Raw genomic sequence first — 20,455 nt, forward strand, 5'->3', positions numbered from 1 at the left:
TTCATCTAGTAATAGCCTCTTAAACGAATCTCAAATATCTTTGAAAGGTTTTGTTGCTTACCATTTTAATAATTTGTTTTTGGCAAAATATATACTATGTCAGACTTTTCTAATCTGTTTAAGACATTTGTAAGAGCTGAATGTCTTTTTTTTTTTTTACTGATTTCCTCAACAACCTAATGTAGAGAAATTATTAATCTTTTCCCAAGGTATCTATGGTCTTAGCCTGAAGACCTGTAATCTTCTCAGGTTTGTTTTGTTTATTACAAAATACATTCACTGTGAATAAGAGTTAAAAAATCTTATCCAGCCATAACTATTAACATGTCATTATACATTCATTCACATATATATTTTTTTATTTACATGCATAATACTCCCATCTACCACTACCACCAAAAATAAATAAATACACGAACTCTTTGTATAAACTGAGAATTGAAATACCTTACTCCATACAAAAGAAAGGAAATTAATCACTGTGAAGAGACTAAGTATTTTAAGCTACTATTCCATAATATAAACCCTGAGAACACTGGTTTTTTACATATAACCAAGTTTTGGTTTGTACTAATCATTATCTGAAAACAAAAATAGTTTCATAGGTGCTTTATAAAAGTCTACAGCAGCCTCATCTAAACACTTCTATCAAGAGGAAAGCCTTCACATCTGAGAAATATTAGACAGATCAGTTTTCTTATGTTTTCCTAAATACTTAGCTTTGTTTTCCTAAATACTTAGCTTTGTTTTCCTACATTAAGAATTGAGTTAAGTTAGAAGTTCTAAATAAAAAGTACCTGAATGTTTGTGCTATCCTAATTAGCACAGCACTCAATGGCTACTCCTTAGTTACTTCACTTAATTACCATTCTGGGTCATAGCTATTTCCTCATTTCCAGCCCCATCATCATGGACCTGGAGCACTGCCACACACTCTACAGCATCATGGCTTGCAAGCAACACAAAATTATCATCACTGACCATGACTCATGCTTCCTTTACTCGAAAAGTAACAAATAATAGTTCCCCAGTAAAATACTCTGGTTTCAGACATAACCCGGGACCAAATCATATTCTCCAAGATCCTAGTCTCTGAACTGTTCAAAAAATGTGCGTTACCTGTGGTCGCTGGTTGCATTTTCCCCCTGGAACTGCCTAACCCAAGAAGCCTGCTGTAATTGCTAAGTATACGGGAGCCACACCAAGCTTCTTGAGAAAACTCCTCCAAAGGAACTCTCAAAACAACAAAGATTCTGGATAACATGGAATAGGTGGCATACCCTTTCATAACATGATGGTTTTACTCTACCTCAGCGTTACCCAGCCTGCTGATCAGAAACACCTGTGAACTTTTAAAAAACAGATTATTGGGCCCTACACTATTCTAAGTATACTCTCACTCGGCCATTCTTCCAATCCCCAGAAGGTAAACTGAGTACATCTGCAGTGAGACTGAATTTTAAAACAGTTAATTACCTAGATCCTTGCTACTCAAAACATGGTCCAAGAAGCAGCAGCAGCACCTGGGAACTTGTTAAAAATTCAGAATCACAGCCTCCATCAGCCCTAACGAATCAGAACCTGCATCTTAACGAAATGCCCAGGTGACTAGTACAAACATTAACAACTGACCTAGATGATTCTGATGTATGAGCAGCTTTCAATTTCAGTTCTGACTCACAGCGACCCTACAGGACAGAGGAGAACTGCCCCACAGAGTTTCCCAGGGGTATCTGGTGGACTCGAACTGCTGACCTTTTGGTTAGCAGCTGTAGCTGTTAACCATTATGCCACCAGGGTTTCCTTCAAAAGCACTGCTCTACTTAAACCTCTAGCTCTGAAAATAAATTTCAAATGTATTTTAAACTTGTAGCAAAGGGGCTATAGTGAATATCAGAAGTAACTGATTTTTAAGAGGCCCCGATTATGATGCACAGCTACCACAATGCCACTCACCCTTGCATGACATACGGGAACTGATGACTCTCTGCAGGGTCCGTTTGTACTTGTGGAGCGGTACGTTGCCTCAGTCCTTCTGAGGAAGAGCTGGCACCTATAGACAAGGATTCTTGGCTAGATGATGGAGTTGTTGATCCTGAATGATCCGAACTCTACAAATAAAAATGTAATTATTTTTTCAAGGAGATTTAATTCATTACAATGAGAACACAGACACATTGCTAAAAATACATTCATGAAATTGCTCCGAAAAATAACCAAATGTTAAAATTTACTGATTTGACTCTCAAACCCAGTATAATAGGTATTTAACTCTGATGAGAGTAATGGTTCAAAAAAATCAAAAATTGCTTAATTATACATTGTATTTCTCAAACAGAGAACACTGGGTAGTAATTATATACAAAACAACAGCATACTAAACTGTGAGGATTTATGAATGCATACAAAGCTGCTTTCACGATGTCTGACACATAGAAGGTGCTCAATAAATGGTACTAATTACCATGCCATTTAAACAGCTAGTGCCAGGTACTATATAACATGCTACTGTTACACTGGTTTAAAATTATGAGGAGCATGACAGGAATCAGAAAATCAGAATCTGGTGTTACTACTGACATGAAAGGATCACTTAACCTCTCTCTGAATCTCAGTGTTCTCATAGAAACTGAGGCTGAACTGGATTCTCAAGATTTAGTTCTAAAATTCTACCAGTTTATAGATGCCTCCATTTTTTTTTTTTTTTTAACAAAGTGAACAAGATACCAATGAGGATTTTTAAATTCTCATGCTCAAATGATGTCAGTACCTCACTGATTCAATAACCTTAAGCAATAGCCCCTTTGAAGACCATCCCAATTTGTTGCTGTTTGAAAATAGCTTGCGTCATTTAAAACAATGTACATTTTACAAAAATTGTAATTCTCCCACTTAAAAAATCTGGATACAATATCATTTTAACACCCTGTTAAGTTCATTAAAGTTGCACTTTCCCTATTGCCAGGTTGTGTTTTTATATGTGTACCTTCCTCAGTCTTGCCATGTGAAGGGGCCTAAACACACCAGTCTTTAGCAAAACTAACAGCAGCTTTCTCTAATAATCTACCCCAAACAAAATAGATATCAAAATATCTTACTATGAAGTCTGACTGATTCTTAGGGACATAAACTAGGAAAGCTTCTTTTTTTTGACAAGATTTCTCATTAAACGGACCATCAGAATATAATGTCAGTTAACACAATTAATCATTAAAAAAAAAAAAAAAAAGGCCTAGCTATTGGCAGCACAACCTAATTTCTCCAGAACCAATGATTTCTAACTTCATCGGGTAACTCTTTCACAATTAGATTTTTAAGACATTTCCAAATCCCTGTGAAATTTCTGAGCCATTAAAAATTAAAGTGAATTCAACTTAACCTTGCTTTGAAACTTTTTATATTTTTATAATATGCTTTGAAAAAAAAAAAAAACTGATACATGTTCTAATGATGCAAAAATCATGGCTGAGGGACCACTAAAAAAATTGAATCAAGTGAGATGATTCTTTGCCAACAAAACTGTAGCAACACAACTGTGCCCAAAGACTGCTCACAGAAAACTAGCCCAATGCCAGTGTTTTGTCCCTTCATATGGCAAGGCAAGAAACATAAACGCCCTTGAATTTTATGACAAAGTACATTTCAATTTAATGTAAGCTAAACTCCCATGGTTGGTACTAGAAAATACTGTCCAATGTGGTCATCCTAATATATTAACTAAAGAATCTCGTTTCTTAAAGAAGTAGTTAACTAGAATCTACTAGAAGATCTTCCAACTAGGTCTACTCCTCCCTCCTTCCCCCCTTAAATAAGGAAGGTATACTTAGCAGTAAGAAAGCTCCCTGCCCAAGAAATTTATAGTTCACTTCCACTCATCCTTTCCTTTCACCCCCAAAAGTGTCAAAGTTTTTTTGGGCAATCAAAAATAACATAAGCGGATTGGGACACTGACTTTAAAATCTGGAGATAATACCTACACTGAGAAGTTCAACTATTAAAAAATACCCCAAAACAATTTTAGGCAGATAGAAAAGTAAAGAAGGGAGAGATGTACACCCAAGTCTGAAAGAGTTGAGTGTATCAAGTTATTCTTTCCCTGCAGCTGGAATGAATAACCCAGGTATGGTCATTTAAAACACAAAAATTTTAACCAAGAAATCTGCTTCAAGATGATTCAGCATAAACAATTTAACCCAACTGAATAAAATATACCCACTACCATCAAGTCAATTCCAACTCATAGCGACCCTATAAGACAGAGCAGAACTGCCCAATAGGGTTTTCAAGGCTATAAATGTTTACGGAAGCAGATTGCCAAATCTTTCTCCCATGGTGTGGCTAGTGAGTTTGAACTTAACCGCTGTGCCACCAGGGCTCCTCTGAATAAAATACGGGCAGTCCTCGGATTACGAACCAGTTCCGTTCTTAAGTCTGTCTTTAAGTTGAATTTGTATGTAAGTCAGAATAGTTAGGTACGTATCTAACATCAGTTAGTTGTATGTTTGTCTTAGTATATAGTGTACCTCTCTACACATAAAAAACATTAAAGAAACACTTCCAGATACGCTAAAGCATCTTTAACATAATAATACAGTAATAATAATAATGTTTTATACTGGGCACAAAGTAGCACCCATTTGTTATGATGAACCACAGTATTATTGTTATTTTTTTTAAACAAAAGAAAAAGCTTTATTTGGTTGGCCGGGCAAAAGACCACACCAGGACTTGCATCGCCAAGATGGCTCCCAGAACAATAGCCAAAGAGTTTATATCGGTGAAGTAAATTGGGTCTTGTACCTCAAATTTTTAATGTAATAGGCTTTATGGAGGTTGGTTCATAACTATGGATTGTATGTTAAGTCGTACGTTCATAACCTTGGGACTGCCTGTATACTAAACTCTTAAATACCTTAAACATCTCTGAAACATCACTGGCCTGAGAGTTTGTGTTATATAACCATATCATAATTTTGTTTCCTGAATATTTCAGTAATTAAACTCCTCTAAATTGGCTCTATTACTGACCTAGCATACAGCAAATTATAACTCATGGTGAACAAGTTTCAAGGAATCACGCTACGTATCAGATCTCTAAAATCAAAGTTTAAAAGCCTAACCTAGCTGTTCAAAACCCCCAAGTACCAATCGTTCAGATTTTTCATTTTATTTTTAGAGGTAAAATAATCAAAAAAACTTCATTCACTCCTCCCAAAATAACTCACAGAATTGCTGCTGGATGCCAATGCTTCATGAGTTTCTCTACTGGTACAAGATTTTGGAGAACTGGGAGGAGTCCGAGAAGTACATACTAGATGAACCATATGATACTCATCTTGCTAAAATTAAAGAAGATTACATTTAAAGGGTAGTACTGGAAAATGCACAGTTCAAAAAATCAGTAGCTTAGCTAACTGAAAATTAAGGTCCCTTCTAGCACAGCCATTTTATTAGTACTAAACTGTCATTTGAAGTTACATCAGCCATTTTGAATTTGGTGCCATTTTGAATTCAATATTTTCTCCATGCTTGGAAAATAATTTAAATACTCTGTGACTGCTATATAAAAAATGATTACTTTGTATAACAAGTAGTGCTGAAGTAAAGAATGCTGTAAATTATATCAACACAATCTATTACTTCAATATAAAAACATCTAGCTCCTTAATATCAAAACTGTAATAGTCACCTTTAAGCTTAGGCCTACCAGCCTTAAATCGCGAAAATGAAATATTTTCATTATTGGAGACATAGCAGCTATTACAAAAAAATTCAAATAATTTCACCATAATTTCATTTGCCTTAATTTTAGCAAGGTGATACATAGTGTTTTGCTTTTTTAAGTCAAAGACTATTTTTTATTTGTAACATTTATATAAAGATATATACAAAAGCATATATTTGAACTATATATATTCTAAATATCCCATGTGTTTCCAGAAAACTATACCTATGAGAGAGAGAAAATATTCTAAGTAATGATTAGGGGTGGCATTTTAGCTTAGTGACATCATCAGTACATTTAAACTTAGTTATAAAGAACAAGCAAGCAAGCAAGATGGAGAAAGGAAAGAGAATAAAGGAAGACAGAGAAAAAACAAAGGATGAGTGAGCAATTAAAAAAAAAAGAGAATGATGGAAAAGTGGGGGGGCGGAGAAGGGAAGGAAGATGTCCAGTGGTGAAGGAAGAACAAAGCTCCCAGAAAGTAAGAAGTTATCAATTGTCTACCATGAAACATAAACTTAGAATTGTGCTTATTCTGTGGTGAATCCCTCCCTTAAAGAGGCTCAAGATACTGTTAAGAGACCAGACCAGCACATTAAAGCCCAATTAGGGAAAAATACAAAACAATCTTTTCCACGAAACTGCGAAGCACAAACTATACTTGCTTTAGGAGTTTAGGGAAGAAGCTCCTGGGGGTCAGAACGCCGGGGAAAGGCTTCACAAAGGCAGTAAGGCACGAGATACGTCTGACATGGCAGGCTGAAGATGTTTCTAATTTACAATGTCCCTTTAGCTTCTGATACTGAATATTAAAAACCATCTAAGTAGAAGATGTTTATCCTTAGAACCTAGTTTCAAAGGTCATATTAATCATAATTAACTCATAGTATTTCATTCACCTTTAGGGAATTTTTTGTAAAATATTTTATAACTAAACAGGTAAAGCTAGTGGTGGGATTTAATTGAAAAATGTAAAGGGAAACATTGACTTTAACAGAAAGAGTCCAAACAGCCATTCAAAATGTAAACATATTGTTCAAAATGTTTTCTAAAAGGGTACAACAGTCCTTTGAATGTAAGTTTTTAAGTCATCTGTGTCTGAAACCATTTCTGCCAGCAAAAGCTTTTTTGAAAGTGTTCATGTGCAGATTCAAGTTACCATTGTTAATAAATACATTTGTATTTCAAAGATCAGAGAGCAGAAAGGTTTTTAAGCATAAAAAGTAAAATTCTGCTGCAAATCCCACTTTTTTTTTTTTTGCAAGAAATAGAGAGGTTATTAAATCACTTGGACAAACTGCAACTATATAACTGAAATGAAACAGCAGCAAAAAGTCATACTGGCAAAGCTAAAAGGCCAACTATCAAAGCACAAGAAATACATCTGCATAAATTTTTTTGAAGTTTCCCACCGGTGATCACGAGCATCCAGGAGAGGATATAAATCTTCTAAATCAGATCAGAAATATTAAGAGCAACACGATGGGTTAAGTCAAAGATTTAAGGCAAAGCATAAAAACTATGTATTCAATTCTGCTACATTCACAAACAAAAAGCATTTCAAATGCAGAAAGGTTTTAACAGTATAAAATCCACAAATGAACATGAGCTAAAAGCTACCATTACAATAACTAGCATTCAAACTGTTTAAAAAAAAAAAGAAAACACTATATTGAAACATATTTTAGCTCTGGGCACCAGAGTTGAAAGTTTGCTAACTGGTAGACCATTTGGGCTTCATCCTATTTCCAGTTCTGAAATTAAACTCCTAACCCAAGTAACCTGTATTAAAATGTCATGGTTTGGTCAAAAGGGGATTTAGAGAGAGACTGGTATCAGCGAAAATTCTTCACCACTACTTGAACATTCTACTCCTGCACTACTGACCTGTCAACAGTACTTTCTTAAAAAGATGACAAATACCTAAACACCAATATATACTTCTATTTCAGATTTGGCTATCAAATGGGTATACAAAACTGTTACCAAACTCATCAGAACCTATCATCATGTTCTTTACTTTCTAATTTATCTTTACCAACCATGCTACTAAAAGGATTTGTTTTAAGTATCTAAAAACTAAACTGACTGGCTATTGATAAAACTTGAGAACACATCTCCTCTCGCACTCTGAATGTATCTGGTATCAAACAGTCATAGGGAAGCTTACTTTTCTGAGAATGTCTTTCAGCTGCAGATGATCGGGAAGCAGTCTGCCCGAATACACCAATCTCTGATCCTTTGTCAACTAAGAAATGGGACAAAGAGAAAAGTTCAACTTTTTCTAATTAAGCAAATTGAAGGTTGGAAATAACACACCTAAATTTGGGTAAAATAAAACTCCCTTTAGACACAAATAAGCAGAAAGCTGACATAATTCAAGAATTATTGTTTTTCCAAATCCCACTTAAGAAAAGACATTTAAGAGCTCAGCAAACAGAAGTATATCTATTGTAGACATAATAAACTACACATATATTACCAAATAAAAAATACTTGGGGAAAAAGATACATTGGAAATTTGTCTTTTCAGTAATAATGCAATGCATGTATACTATCATTCAAAACCTTCAAGAATATGAGATTCCCGGGCAACACAGTGGGTATGAGATGGTGGTGACCTTTTATTAAGTCAATAAAGCAAATCCAAGCCCACTGCCATCATCAATCCAACTCACAGCAACTCTATAGAGGGTTTCCAAGGCTATAAATCTTTACAGAAGCCACATCTTTTTCCCACGGAGTGCTGGTGGGTTTGAACTGCCGATCTTTTCGTTAGTAGCTAAGCGCTTAACCTCTGTGCAACCAGGTCTCCTTTCATTAAGTCAGTAGTGGGATAAAAGTTCAAGGTCACCAAAGTTATTCTGGATTGTTTTGTCAGTATTTTTCAACTAAAAGGTAGACAGAAGATTGTTCTTTACTAACATGATGCAGAACAATTTATTGGTTTTCATTCAAAAGAATCATTTGGTTTAGTTAAGTAACTATTCTCTTTTTTAGAATTCTTGCCACACTCACAAATACCTTTGAACGTTTTTCAAAATTACAAGAATAAAGAAAAATCAACACAAGTGCACGGAAATTCAGTCGTCATCTCTATACACAACTCATAATAGGAAATAATGTTCTGGTTATTGCTGTCATATTTTGTACTTGTAATAAATCTACTAAGTTCTCACACTGTTAGCATTAAAATATTTAAAATTAAAGCATTTGTTTATAGGTACTCTAAGATCTCCTGGAAACGCTGGTAGAGTAGTGGTTAAATGCTAAGATTGCTAACCAAAAGGTCAGCAGTTCGAATCCACCTTGGAAACTCTATGGGGCAGTTCTATTCTGTCCTGTAGGGTCACTATGAGTCGGAGTCGACTCAAAGCAACGGGTTTTATAAGATCTCCTATTTCATAATTGAGAAACGGCCAAATGTTTCTAGAATTCTATCAAAATATTATCTATATCAACAATTTGATATACCAGTTATTTTACCATCATTAAGAATGGAAATGAAATGTTTAGACTGTGAACCATAACACTCATTTAAAACACTTCCTAGTAGTAAACTCATCTGGCTCATTTCTACAAATGGTATTGATACTAGGAGATTACTATGATGGGAGCAGTCATGTAGTTAGTATCCTAGAACCAAATCTTCTCTAAATTAGTGGTCAACTTCTAATAAACTGCTACTTTACCCCTTCACAGCAAGGAACATCAATTTTCAGAAAAGAGAATACAATAATACAGCAAAATTACACGGTACTCCAAAATCCATGACGCAAAAACAAGTGCTGAAGAGAATGCACAGAAATTAGAATCCTGATACATCGCTGGTAGGGCTTTAAAATGGTGCAGCCACTATGAAAACAGTTGGGTGGTTCTTCAGAAAGTTAAACAGTTACCTTAGGACCCGGCAATTCCATTCCTAGGTATACCCAACAGAACTGAAAATATACCTGCGCGTAGCAGCATTATAATAGCCAAAAAGTGGAAACAGCCCCCAACAATATGATACATATGAATACAATGGAATATTATTCATCCATAAAAAGGAATGCAATGCTGATACATGCCACAACGTGGATGATTCTTGAAAATACTATGATAAATGAAAGAATATAGACACAAAAGGCCATATATTGTAAGATTCCATTTACAGAAAATGTCCAGAAAAGAAAAACCCGTAGAGGTAGAAAGTAAATTCGTGGTTGTCAAAGATAACTGGGGATATAGAGTGACTGCTAATGAGCATAAGGATTCTTTTTAGGGTGATGAAAATGCACTGGAATTAGACACTGGTGCTGGCTGCACAACTTTGTGAAACACAAAAACACCACTTTATAAAAGGGTGAGCTTTATGTGAATTATTTCTCAAAAAATATATATTGTTACTTAAGTTGCATACTCAAACACCTTCAGATAAGCTGAAATTGTTTCAAAAAGAGAAGGAATTCTTTCAATTTGTGACTGAAAACAAAAAAATTTCTCATGTACCTAACTTAAGCTAAAAAAACAGCCTCTTCAGCTCAGATACCAATTAATTTAGTCTAAACATCAGGCAAGCCAGTTGTCAGGCATGATTTAACAAACAGCACCATGATTTACTGACTGAATTTTTAACTAGTTATTTTGGTACTGTAAGCAACAGCATTAGGAAAATAAAGATTTTGAGAACTCAATTCAAATTCAGTTTAACTTTTAAGAGTAATGCAATTTTGTTTATCCAGATCTGCGAATAATACCACTATCTTTTACTCTGAAATTTCCATTTCGGTATTAAGGTAAGTAATGTTGACTGCTATAACAAACTTTAAGATCTCAGTGCCTTAAAACATAAAAGTTGATTTTTCTCTCAAAAAAGAAAAATGACATGATGTTTAAATATAAGAATTCAGAAGACTCAGGGCTGGCAAATCTAAATAAGGTACCAATTAAATTGTCAATTAAAAATTTCTATCAGTAAGATATTGGCTACACCAGATTAAAGTATTTACAGACAAACATAACCACCTCTGTTAACAATACCAGTCTTCCTGTTGCTCAAGCTAAAAACCTTGGACTCACCCTTGACTCCTCTTTCTTACAGCCTAGATCCAAGGGTCATCAAATTCTATCAGGTACACCTTCAACCTCCTCCACTGCTCCAGCTCAGAAGAAGCCCAGTGATATATGGTAGAGCAGAGTCACCTAAATCACCCAACTGGAAACATCCTGATGACAACTACGCCGCTCCAAATAAACAGCTGCTTAACCCCCTGGCCAGAAACCCTGGTGGTGTAGTAGTTAAGCACTACGGATGCTAACCATAAAGGCCAGCAGTTCAAATCCACAAGGCACTCCTTAGAAACTCTATGGGGCAGTTCCACCCTGTCCTATAAGGTTGCTATGAGTCGAAATCGACTCCACAGCAACAGGTTTTGGCCAAAAAAAAAGCTTGCTACCCACTTACCAGACATTGCTAAGAACCACCTGCTGGTACATATGCAAAAATAAACCTTAATCTAGGGAATTTTTTTTCTTCTAGAAGGTCTACATATACCTTTAAGTACTTTGTTCTTTTAATGTTTAACCAGATATCAAAAACAGAAAAAACACTAGGCTTCCCTAACGCATTTAAAATATTCACAAGAATCTGATAGATGGGCTTACAAAGCCAACAATGCTTTTATATTTCAAGAAAGTCAACTACTTGGTATCCAAAAATTAAATTTTTTATGTTAAGGACTAAATGGGTCTCTCATAATTACGTATGACTTAAAAAATCATGTTCATAGTGTGTATGACTTCAGCGTAATCAAATCAATTTCACATGCTAATTTTAAAATATCTAGCATTCTAACAGCTCAGTAAAAGCAATCTTCAACTTACATGTTCAAAGAACTATAAACCAAGTCCCTTGAAACTAGTAACTATTAATACCTCAGTTCTTACATACATAGTTCAGTCCCAAGTCTAAATAGCTTTAAAGAGCTGGTTCTCAGAAGGTGCACAGAATATCACTTCCGTGGGAAATGAATTCTGTGAATTTGTACTAGAACACCTTTCCTCTCATCACTGGCGTCACTAGGGTTGGTGTCACCCAGTGTGGTAACTCATGGTGGCATCCCCCACGCTGTTGTTGTTGTTAGGTGCCATCCAACTCACAGCGACCCTATACACAACCAAATGAACTAGTGCCCTGACCTGTGCCATCCTCACAATCATTGTTATGTTTCAGCCCATTGTTGCAGCCACCCTAAATACCACGATATTACAGCTAAAACACCAAAATATTTGACAAAACCAGCAACTATAAAAACACCTGCAGCAATGAAAACGACAGTGCATGCTTACAACCCAGACGAAACCATGTGATCTGAAGCGTTGTAGTTGAGTAATGATTAAATGCATCAGAAGGTTCAAAAGTAAATTTAGAATAGAGTTTTAGCCTTGTACGTACACTGATACATGAAAGCTGGGCTTAGGAAATTTTTTTTGTTGTTATAGCTAACTACAGGGATATTTTTACAAAAAATAAATTTGTGCTGAAACACTGCACAAAAATTTTACAGACAACCATTTTGGTATCACCTCCCCACCCCCTCCGAGACAGTGTTACCCAATGTGGTTTGCACCCTCGCACCCCTGTAGCAACTACTGCCTCTCATCTCCCACTAAAGCCACTAGATCTAACATACCAGGAAATTCAAAAACACTGTAAATGCAAACATGCCTTACTCAAATAATCTCCACTCCTTATCTACTCGCACCATCAGTAAGCAAACCAGCACACAGAAGAAAAGCAATAGCTCTGGAAGTCCAAGGGGTATTCCAATCACAGGCCGTTTATAAATCAGGTGTTTATACAACAGAGAATGCCAAAACACACAATGGCTATGGTTCACAGAACTAGCAGCGATGTGAAAAGATAGTGCAAAGTCAAAGTGCTTTGAGGACTTTAGATGTTACTTATGATCTTATAACTTCTCTACAACTTATAAGAATAAACTGCACCCTAAGCTGATGAGTGTTGTAACAGTGTAATGGCTATGCTATCCATTCATTGTAGCTCTTGGACACGAACCATTTAAACATACACATCTCTTTTAATATTTAAATTGCTTCCTTTTAGTTTTTCCTTGTAGTCTTCAAGTACATAATTGAGATGGCCAAGTCCTTAAGATCTTTTCTTCATCTTTTTACATATAATGTAAGCAGTAACAGTAAACGGCCTAGCTTTCAAGTTAGACCAACCTGGGTTCAAATTTCAGTTCCACGGTTTACAGTTATATGACCTTAAACAAACAAAAAAAATAACTAAACCTCAGTTTCCTCCTCCGTAAAATAGCTAATAATAAAACTTACATCATAAGGTAGCTATGAGGAATCAATGTTATAAAGCATACAAAGTCCTTAGTAGAATGCCTAGCTCACACAGCAAACATTTAGTAAACGGTAGCTTAAAACCATTCAGAGCCCCAAGCATGACTGTTAAATAAAAGCAGTCTAGACAATCAAATTAGTAACATTATGTAAAGATGGGAAACTTATAGTCTAAAAGTTCTAGAAAAGCCCTATGTTGAAAAGCAATGAATGATTTTAAAAAATCTTATCTTCATAATACCACTATTTTCCCAAAAGGCATTAGGAGAAAGTTACAAAGGAGTTAAGAAAACAAATTGTAGTCAGCACTCATTCAATACTTTTTGTCTGTTTTTCATCAACGTTTACATACAATTTAATCATAGCCTTTGTTTAAAGAGTTTTAAATTTTTTGAACTATTGCTAGGTGACATAAAATCATCTTGAATTTTTGTATTCAAATGTTCTAGACACTGGTTCAAAATTATTTATGTGTATGGACTATAGACCCTAATGCAACAGTTCTGAGGTGACTAAGCTGGCAGGTTTCAGAGATGACTTGGCAAAGCAAAGTAACAGGGTAAGGTATTACAAAAATGAGAGATATTAAATCTCAAATTATATATTATAAACTATTCCTACTGGTAATGAAAATAAAAGACTTCCTCTGGATGGTAGACAATTTAGTTATGGAATGTTGTATTGTCCAACAGAACCTATACAGCTGGTTCTATTCTTGGTTCCTTTACTTTTAACACAATCTCAGAGCCAAGGAATAATTGCAAAAAGCAGCACAAACCTCCCAAGCTGATCTGGAAAGGTCGAAGGCCTAAGTAATGAAAGTGACTGCTTTAATTTAATGGGCTGAACAGCAAAGGTGGAGATCTTCCCAGAAATGAGGGATACAATCAAGGAGCATTCTAAGTCCAAGACTGAAAAATGGGGAGCCAAGATAAGCAAGCCCCCAGAAGGGTTGCCTTCAACATAGAATTCAGGATGAGTCAGGTCCATCTTAGTTACTGTTTGTGCATAAGACCAGATAGTAAGAAAGAAGAGCTAACGAAAGGGCCTAACTGGACTTAGAGATTCACATTTTTTAAGTTTTCTCTAGGATAGTCCATCCTACTGGATGACATTAAGTTCAGCCATCTTGATATTCACATCCCTAATAACTAAGTCTAAACTAAGATTAAAGTCTAAAACTCAAGTAAATGTGGTCTTCTTGGCAGTTATCTTCATCCCCTAGTAGGAATGTACCAAAATTTCAGAATAATTATTTGACACTATGGATCAATTTCAGGATCTGAAAGACTAAAGTGAAGAAGTGATGACAAGTGTCATATATAACTCACAGTTATCTACATACACTATCAACCTTAACTGGTATACCTCCCAGTCCCTAAACCAAGTCCTAAACCAGCTACCAATACCACCCAAAGTTAAACTCCCAAAGAGCTGAACTCCACATCCAAGGTTTTTAATGATGACTTTGTAAGCACATTCACAAATATGGCAACTGCTTCACTTCCTAACTGGAAAATACCTTCCCCTTTGTAGCCCATTAAGGATCTATGATCTTTTTTATTAATACTGCATTACTTGGTAATACTAAATATACTAAGTATGTTGTTGTCAGCTGTCCTCAAATCAGCCCCCAACTCATGGCAACCGCATTCACAACGGAACCAAAGGCTGCCCAGTCGTTCACCATCCCCATGATTCATTGCAGATTGGACTGTTGTAATCCACAAAGTTTTCAATGACTAACTTTCAGAAGATCACCAGGCCTTTCTACCTAGTCTGTCTTAGTCTGGAAACCCCACTGAAACCTGTTCAACATCATAGCAACACACAAAGCTCCACTGACAGATGAGTTGTGGCTGCATGTGAGATGCACTGGCTGAGAATTAAATCCATCTCTCCCACATGGAAGAAAAGAACTCTATCTAATATAGTAATGTAAAGCATTTAGAGACATCAGTACAACATTAGCTCTAAATGAATAGTTAAAATTAAAAAAAAAAAAAAAGGAAGCTGTCAGATCCTGACTTATTTAGTCTGTTTAAAACTGTTACCCAATGTTTAGAAACACCTGAATGTCCTTGTGGACCTTTTCTTTAAAAAAGCTACATATTCCCTGACCCCCACTCCAGAGCAGACCGATCTCCCATTCTTGTGCTCCTACAGCACACTGTCTGGTCCTCTTGTATAACACTAGTCACACAATACTGTTGTTATTTACTTAGACATCTGCATCCCTCACTGGACACAAGCTTCGTAAGAGCAAAGGATCTTGGTGTTAAGCATGTAGACATTCAAACGCCAGATCGATAAAATTCTAGTTAAATAAGTGAAGACAAAGCGTGTTTGGAAGGTGGGACATGGGGTACAGATTTGTTATGGGTTCATTTGGGTGAGGCGTGAATCTAAGTATCCATGTGGAGATAATTTGTGATTGAGTCATAATCTGACCGTAAAATTTTACCCAATTAGTAGGTTAGCCAGAATTCCATTAACAGCATGTAGACACGTAATCTATCCTTGTAGACATGTAACCTATCCCTATAGGGATCCCAAATGACAATTTTTGAATTTCCATTTTTCCTCCACCAGGAGTTACCATTTATTTTCACAGAAGGCAATGCCTCTAATCCACCCGACCCATGACACCCAATTAGAGCAGTGTTGACCACAATTATCAACTTTTTACTTCTTACTGGGGGGTGCCTGCTCCTACAAGGCACTGGAGCCCTATTCTGATTCCAAGTCCACCCACCTCCACCAGGAAACCAGGCAGATGTGCAAGGAAGAGGAATAGGAAATGACTTCTGTTAAACATTAACCAGAACTTGAAAAACTTAAAAACACAAAATCAATCTTAAGTAGACCTGTGTCCTTCTTTATAATGTTTATATTACAAAACGTTTTGAATTCTAAATAACAACCTTACAAAGTACACTTGTAGGACTCCAATTCCTACGGTGAGGACTACCTACGGCAGTACTTGGGGTACAGTGAAACAACTGATCTGCCAACAACTGTTGACGCTTCAAATTACTTCTCAAGTGATAAATAAGTCAAAATGTAAATGTGTCAAATACAATAACTATACAAACTTTTCACTGAAATTCTATGAAAATAAACGTGTACTCCAGCCCCCATCCACTCTGAACCTAGAAATGAACTTTAGATATTATTACAACTCATTTGGAGAAGACTTACTGGAGGAGAAAAAGAGGTTTGCCACAAGATAGGTCATTAATATGCGGCATATGATTTGGTACAGCCTCCAAAAATGTCTTCAATGTGCACAAGGCAGTTGGAAGGGAACAGAGGCGCAGAGAAGTTTGCACCTGATCTAGTCCTTAAGCAGCTGACTAATACACCTGGGCACTGAGCATCGTCAACTGGTGACAAGTGCTGCACTGGCAGAACCCTGCCAAAAGCAGACTTCTCCCACGAAAAGATAAGGCAAATAGGGTCATTCTTCTCCCTCACATAATATTTAAAAGAGAAAAACTTTAAAAAAAGGGTAACTCTTGGTCTGCCACACCGCAGACCAAGTCCTTTTTGGTTTAATAGTATAACATAACACAGGTAAGTACGAACATCAGCAAATAGGTATATGCTCAAGAATGTTCTTTGGAACGGTGTTCGGACTACATTATAAACGGTACTGCGAAAGGCTGTAAGTTTCAACACTGTCTATTCTGAAAAGCTTTTTCCACTTTAAAAATGTATAAAGCTAACCACTCAAATCTAATACGAACTCTTTTATAAAGCAGAAATTTTTCAAATTGTTACCCCCATGTAAATCTTCACTTTCAAACAAAAGATATGAATAAATGAGAGCTTCAACCAGTTTGTTTCAAGTACTTAAGGACCTTAAAGCACTCCTATCACAAAGTACTGATAAAAATACAGCTAATGCCAACTAATAGCTGTTTTCCGAAACCTCCCATTTTTGCAATAACTGCCCTATTTCTGTGGTTATTCTAGAAGTCTAACAGCCTAACAACTAAACACTACAACACTGAAACAGTCCTAATTCATAAATATCTTACTATAAATCAAGTGCTGTCCTCACTACCTGCATAAAACAAGTAAAGCCTAGGAAGCATAGCTGCCTTCCAAGAGATCCATGCCTTGGCCTGATGCCAAAAATACTTCCCACCCTAAAATCCAATCCTCATTAATGACAAGGCTCAGTAATTGCTGAACACTACTTGTTGGGGAAAGAAAAATTTATACAGCAGAGAATGTCAAAGCTTCACTTTCATACACTCTACGTTATATTACACTTGTTCTTTCTTATATATCTCTCCAAGGCCTATGGCTTCTTTAATCACCAACTATGTACTTTGAAATCTGACTTTGGGGACAAATGGAGTTGTACTGTCAATCTTTATTTTATTTATTATCTTTGCAATATCCAAAAATGATTCAGAATGGAAAACGTTGCCATATTGATTTACATATGGCCATATAAAAGGAATATAAAGATGCAACAAATTGTGGAGTAGGGATAGAAGGATGGTTCTCTTCTAAATTAAAGAAATTTACACTTGCCCGCTACAGGGGAAGTATCAGAAGGGGGTGGGGACCATAAGAAAGTGAATCTATGACTTAAAACTTCTGGAAACATACTAGTCTCAAAGGTACACCTTTCAAGGTCACTTATTTTTAAGAAATAATTGCTCTTGAACAGTGAACAAATTTCCAGGCCGGACATTGAAAGCAAAATGGAATTTTAGTCTAATAAAGCAACAAGAGCTTTAATACTGGTTGCAGTTCACCTGTCTTAAAAACAGCATGCATGTGTCATCCCATACTAAACTGATGACTTTAAGTCAAGGAAAATGGTCCCTTTTCCATGCCTGCAAATTCTTACCTCTTGATATTTCTGCATATTCTAATTAACTGAACGTCACCAGGAAAATATTAATGATGGTTGGGACACTGAAGAGACACAACCTCAAAACTGTTCACAATCTACTAGAACAGACTTATTTGATCCAATAAACGAGGAAACGCACAGGGAAGGGAAGCGGTGGGCATGGCGTGACAAGCTGCTAGCCAGAGCAGACAAGCCCAGCGTTTAGACACTTACTGGTTTGCTAGGGTACACGTTAGATAGATGCGTTTTTAGTTTCCCCACGGTCCAGTTCAAAAAGCAACTAATAGTCTGGTCACTGTATTTCTGATTCGGTGCTTTAATGATGAGGGTCACAGGAATCTCCATCCCACTTTGGTCCATGGCGTCCCCAAAGTCGGACAGAGTCAAAAGCAGCAGCAGTTAAACCCAAGTGACCCGAGGCGGCTGGTTAGCGCCTGCGCCACTGGGGTGGGGGACGGAAGTGGGTTCTTAGTATTTCGTGTCCAAGTCAGTCACAAGTGCATCGGGCGATACGAAGGCCATCGCAGGTACCAAGGCTGGACAAGAGGCAGAGACAGCGGCGGCGGCGAGGTCTGGGGGCCGGGCCGTGGGTGCAGATTTCCCCGCCAGGTCCGGGCTCCGCCTGGCTCCGGACTGCGGAGGGAGGCGGATAAAGAGAGAGAAAGCGATGAGAAGGGCGCGGTGCGGGCGCTAAGGGCCGACTCACCCCTCCGCCCCCGCCACGACCCACAAGCTGAAACGCAACAAGGCCCCTACGCGACGGGCCGCCGAGAGGGCCGGAGAAGGGACGGGGCAGCCAGCCGGGGGAACGGTACCTGACTGGAGGTCGCAGGGCCCGCCACCGCCGCCCTCTGTGCGTGACAGGACCGCCGGACTTAGAGTCCGGCCGGGCGTCCTCCGCGACGGCCGCTCCCTTCCTGCTGTTCGGCGGTGACCACGGCCCGGCCCCGGGTCTCGCGAGGCGGCGCGGGTGGAAGTAGGGAGAAGTTGGCCAAAGGGCGCGGCCCCACTCTCCGCCTGACCCTTCGGGCTGGGCGGGGCAGGGCGGGGCCGGGCGGAGCCGGGCGCGGCAGAGGCGGCTGCAGGTGGCAGGAGGGTGGGGACGAGAGCCGCGACGCCGGCCGCGCGCGCAGGTTTTGTTGTTGTGCGGAGGGTCCGGGTCCCCTTTAAACCGGAAGGCTCAGGGCGGAAGTGCGTCACGCGCGGCACGCCCCGGCGCGTGACCCTCCTGGCCCCGCCTCCGTCCGCGGTGTCCTGGACACCCGGGGACGCCTGAGATCGCGCTTCCAGCCGTCGAGAGGCTAGTCGGGCGCCTCGGAGCCCCGCTGACTGACGGTTCGTTGGCCCCCGGCCCCCAGGCGCTGACATTACTCTGTCATGACTACACTCATCTCCAGCTTGACATTTCCCTCTGCAAAAGTAACTGTTCCTCCTGATCCTTGAAGTTCTAATCCTTAATTTTGAAATTAATCAAAATATCTTGAGTGTGGACTGTTTGCAAAGCACGGGGCCAGGAGCTTTGGCGGCGAAGAGACTGGTGTACGTTGAGTAAAGAGCAAAGGCTTTCAAAGTTAGACTTGAAGTCTACCTCTGGTCGCTGCCTGAGGGTGGCCAACCTTTCTGAGTCTCAGTTTACTTCTCTAAATGGGGACGGTAATGCCTACCTAAGTGCTTGCTGATCAGTAAGTGAGTTAGGTGTGTATGTAAACCATTTGGTACTGTTCTGGCTTATGGCAGACTCTCAAATGTTAATCTTCATCTCTTCCTCTTAATGGTCACAAAGTTGGTGTTTATTGAGCACCTACTGTATGTTCAGTACCGTGGCAGATGGAGAGGGATGACAGAGTTATTTTTCTGCTTTATAGCTTAGACATAAATAATGCAAAGATTAAGCCCACTGTGCAAAGTTGGCTTAGGGGGTTTATGAGTCCAGTGCTGTAAATTACTACCAACTGTCTGTCAGTTTGTCATAGTGGTGGCTTGCATGTTACTATGATGCTGGAAATTATGACACCGATATTTCAAATACCAGCAGGGTCACCCATGGTGGACAGGTTTCTGTGGAGCTCCCAGACAAAACAGACTAAGAAGAAAGGCCTGGGACCTGCTTCTAAAAATTACTCAGTGAAAATCTTATGAATCATAACAGAACATTGTCTGACTTGCTTTCTTTGGAACACATCATCAAGAGGGATCAATTGCTGGAGGAGGACATCATGTTTGGTGAAGTAGAGTGGCAGTGAGGGTATGAGAGACCCTCCGTGCAATGGATTGGCAAGTAGCAACAAAGATGGTCTGGAATATGCTGGCGGTTATGAGGATGACGCAGGAATGGGCAACGTTGTCTTTTGTAGTACATAAGGTTGCCATGAACAGAGTTCAATCAAAGGCAGCTAAGAACATCTGTAAGTTAAAGTTTGTTAGATGTGCATCTTCATAGCTCCAGGCTTCCATTTACAGGAGAATGCAGACATGATATAGGGGACTTTGGGGAG

General features: G+C 38.3%; 1 protein-coding gene across 4 annotated transcripts in view; it reads right to left on the reverse strand.

The window, feature by feature from the left end:
* HERPUD2 (HERPUD family member 2) overlaps nucleotides 1-19,131 on the reverse strand; it is a 34,574-nt gene extending 15,443 nt beyond the window's left edge. Inside the window, exons 1-5 of one of the 4 annotated variants that reach the window (XM_049893692.1) lie at nucleotides 18,776-19,129; nucleotides 18,174-18,593; nucleotides 7,896-7,973; nucleotides 5,226-5,339; nucleotides 1,957-2,111 (exon numbers count right to left, since the gene is read on the reverse strand). In XM_049893692.1, the coding sequence (XP_049749649.1) occupies nucleotides 1,957-2,111; nucleotides 5,226-5,339; nucleotides 7,896-7,973; nucleotides 18,174-18,320 (494 nt within the window). In that variant the 5' untranslated portion in view covers nucleotides 18,321-18,593; nucleotides 18,776-19,129. Of the gene's footprint in view, nucleotides 1-1,956; nucleotides 2,112-5,225; nucleotides 5,340-7,895; nucleotides 7,974-18,173; nucleotides 18,594-18,775 lie in introns of all 4 variants that reach the window. The other 3 variants (XM_049893693.1, XM_049893695.1, XM_049893694.1) reach the window with 3 other exon arrangements.
* Nucleotides 19,132-20,455: the final 1,324 nt, after the last annotated feature.

This window comes from Elephas maximus, chromosome 8 (assembly GCF_024166365.1).
Source record: "Elephas maximus indicus isolate mEleMax1 chromosome 8, mEleMax1 primary haplotype, whole genome shotgun sequence".
Classification (NCBI taxonomy): Eukaryota; Metazoa; Chordata; class Mammalia; order Proboscidea; family Elephantidae; genus Elephas; species Elephas maximus.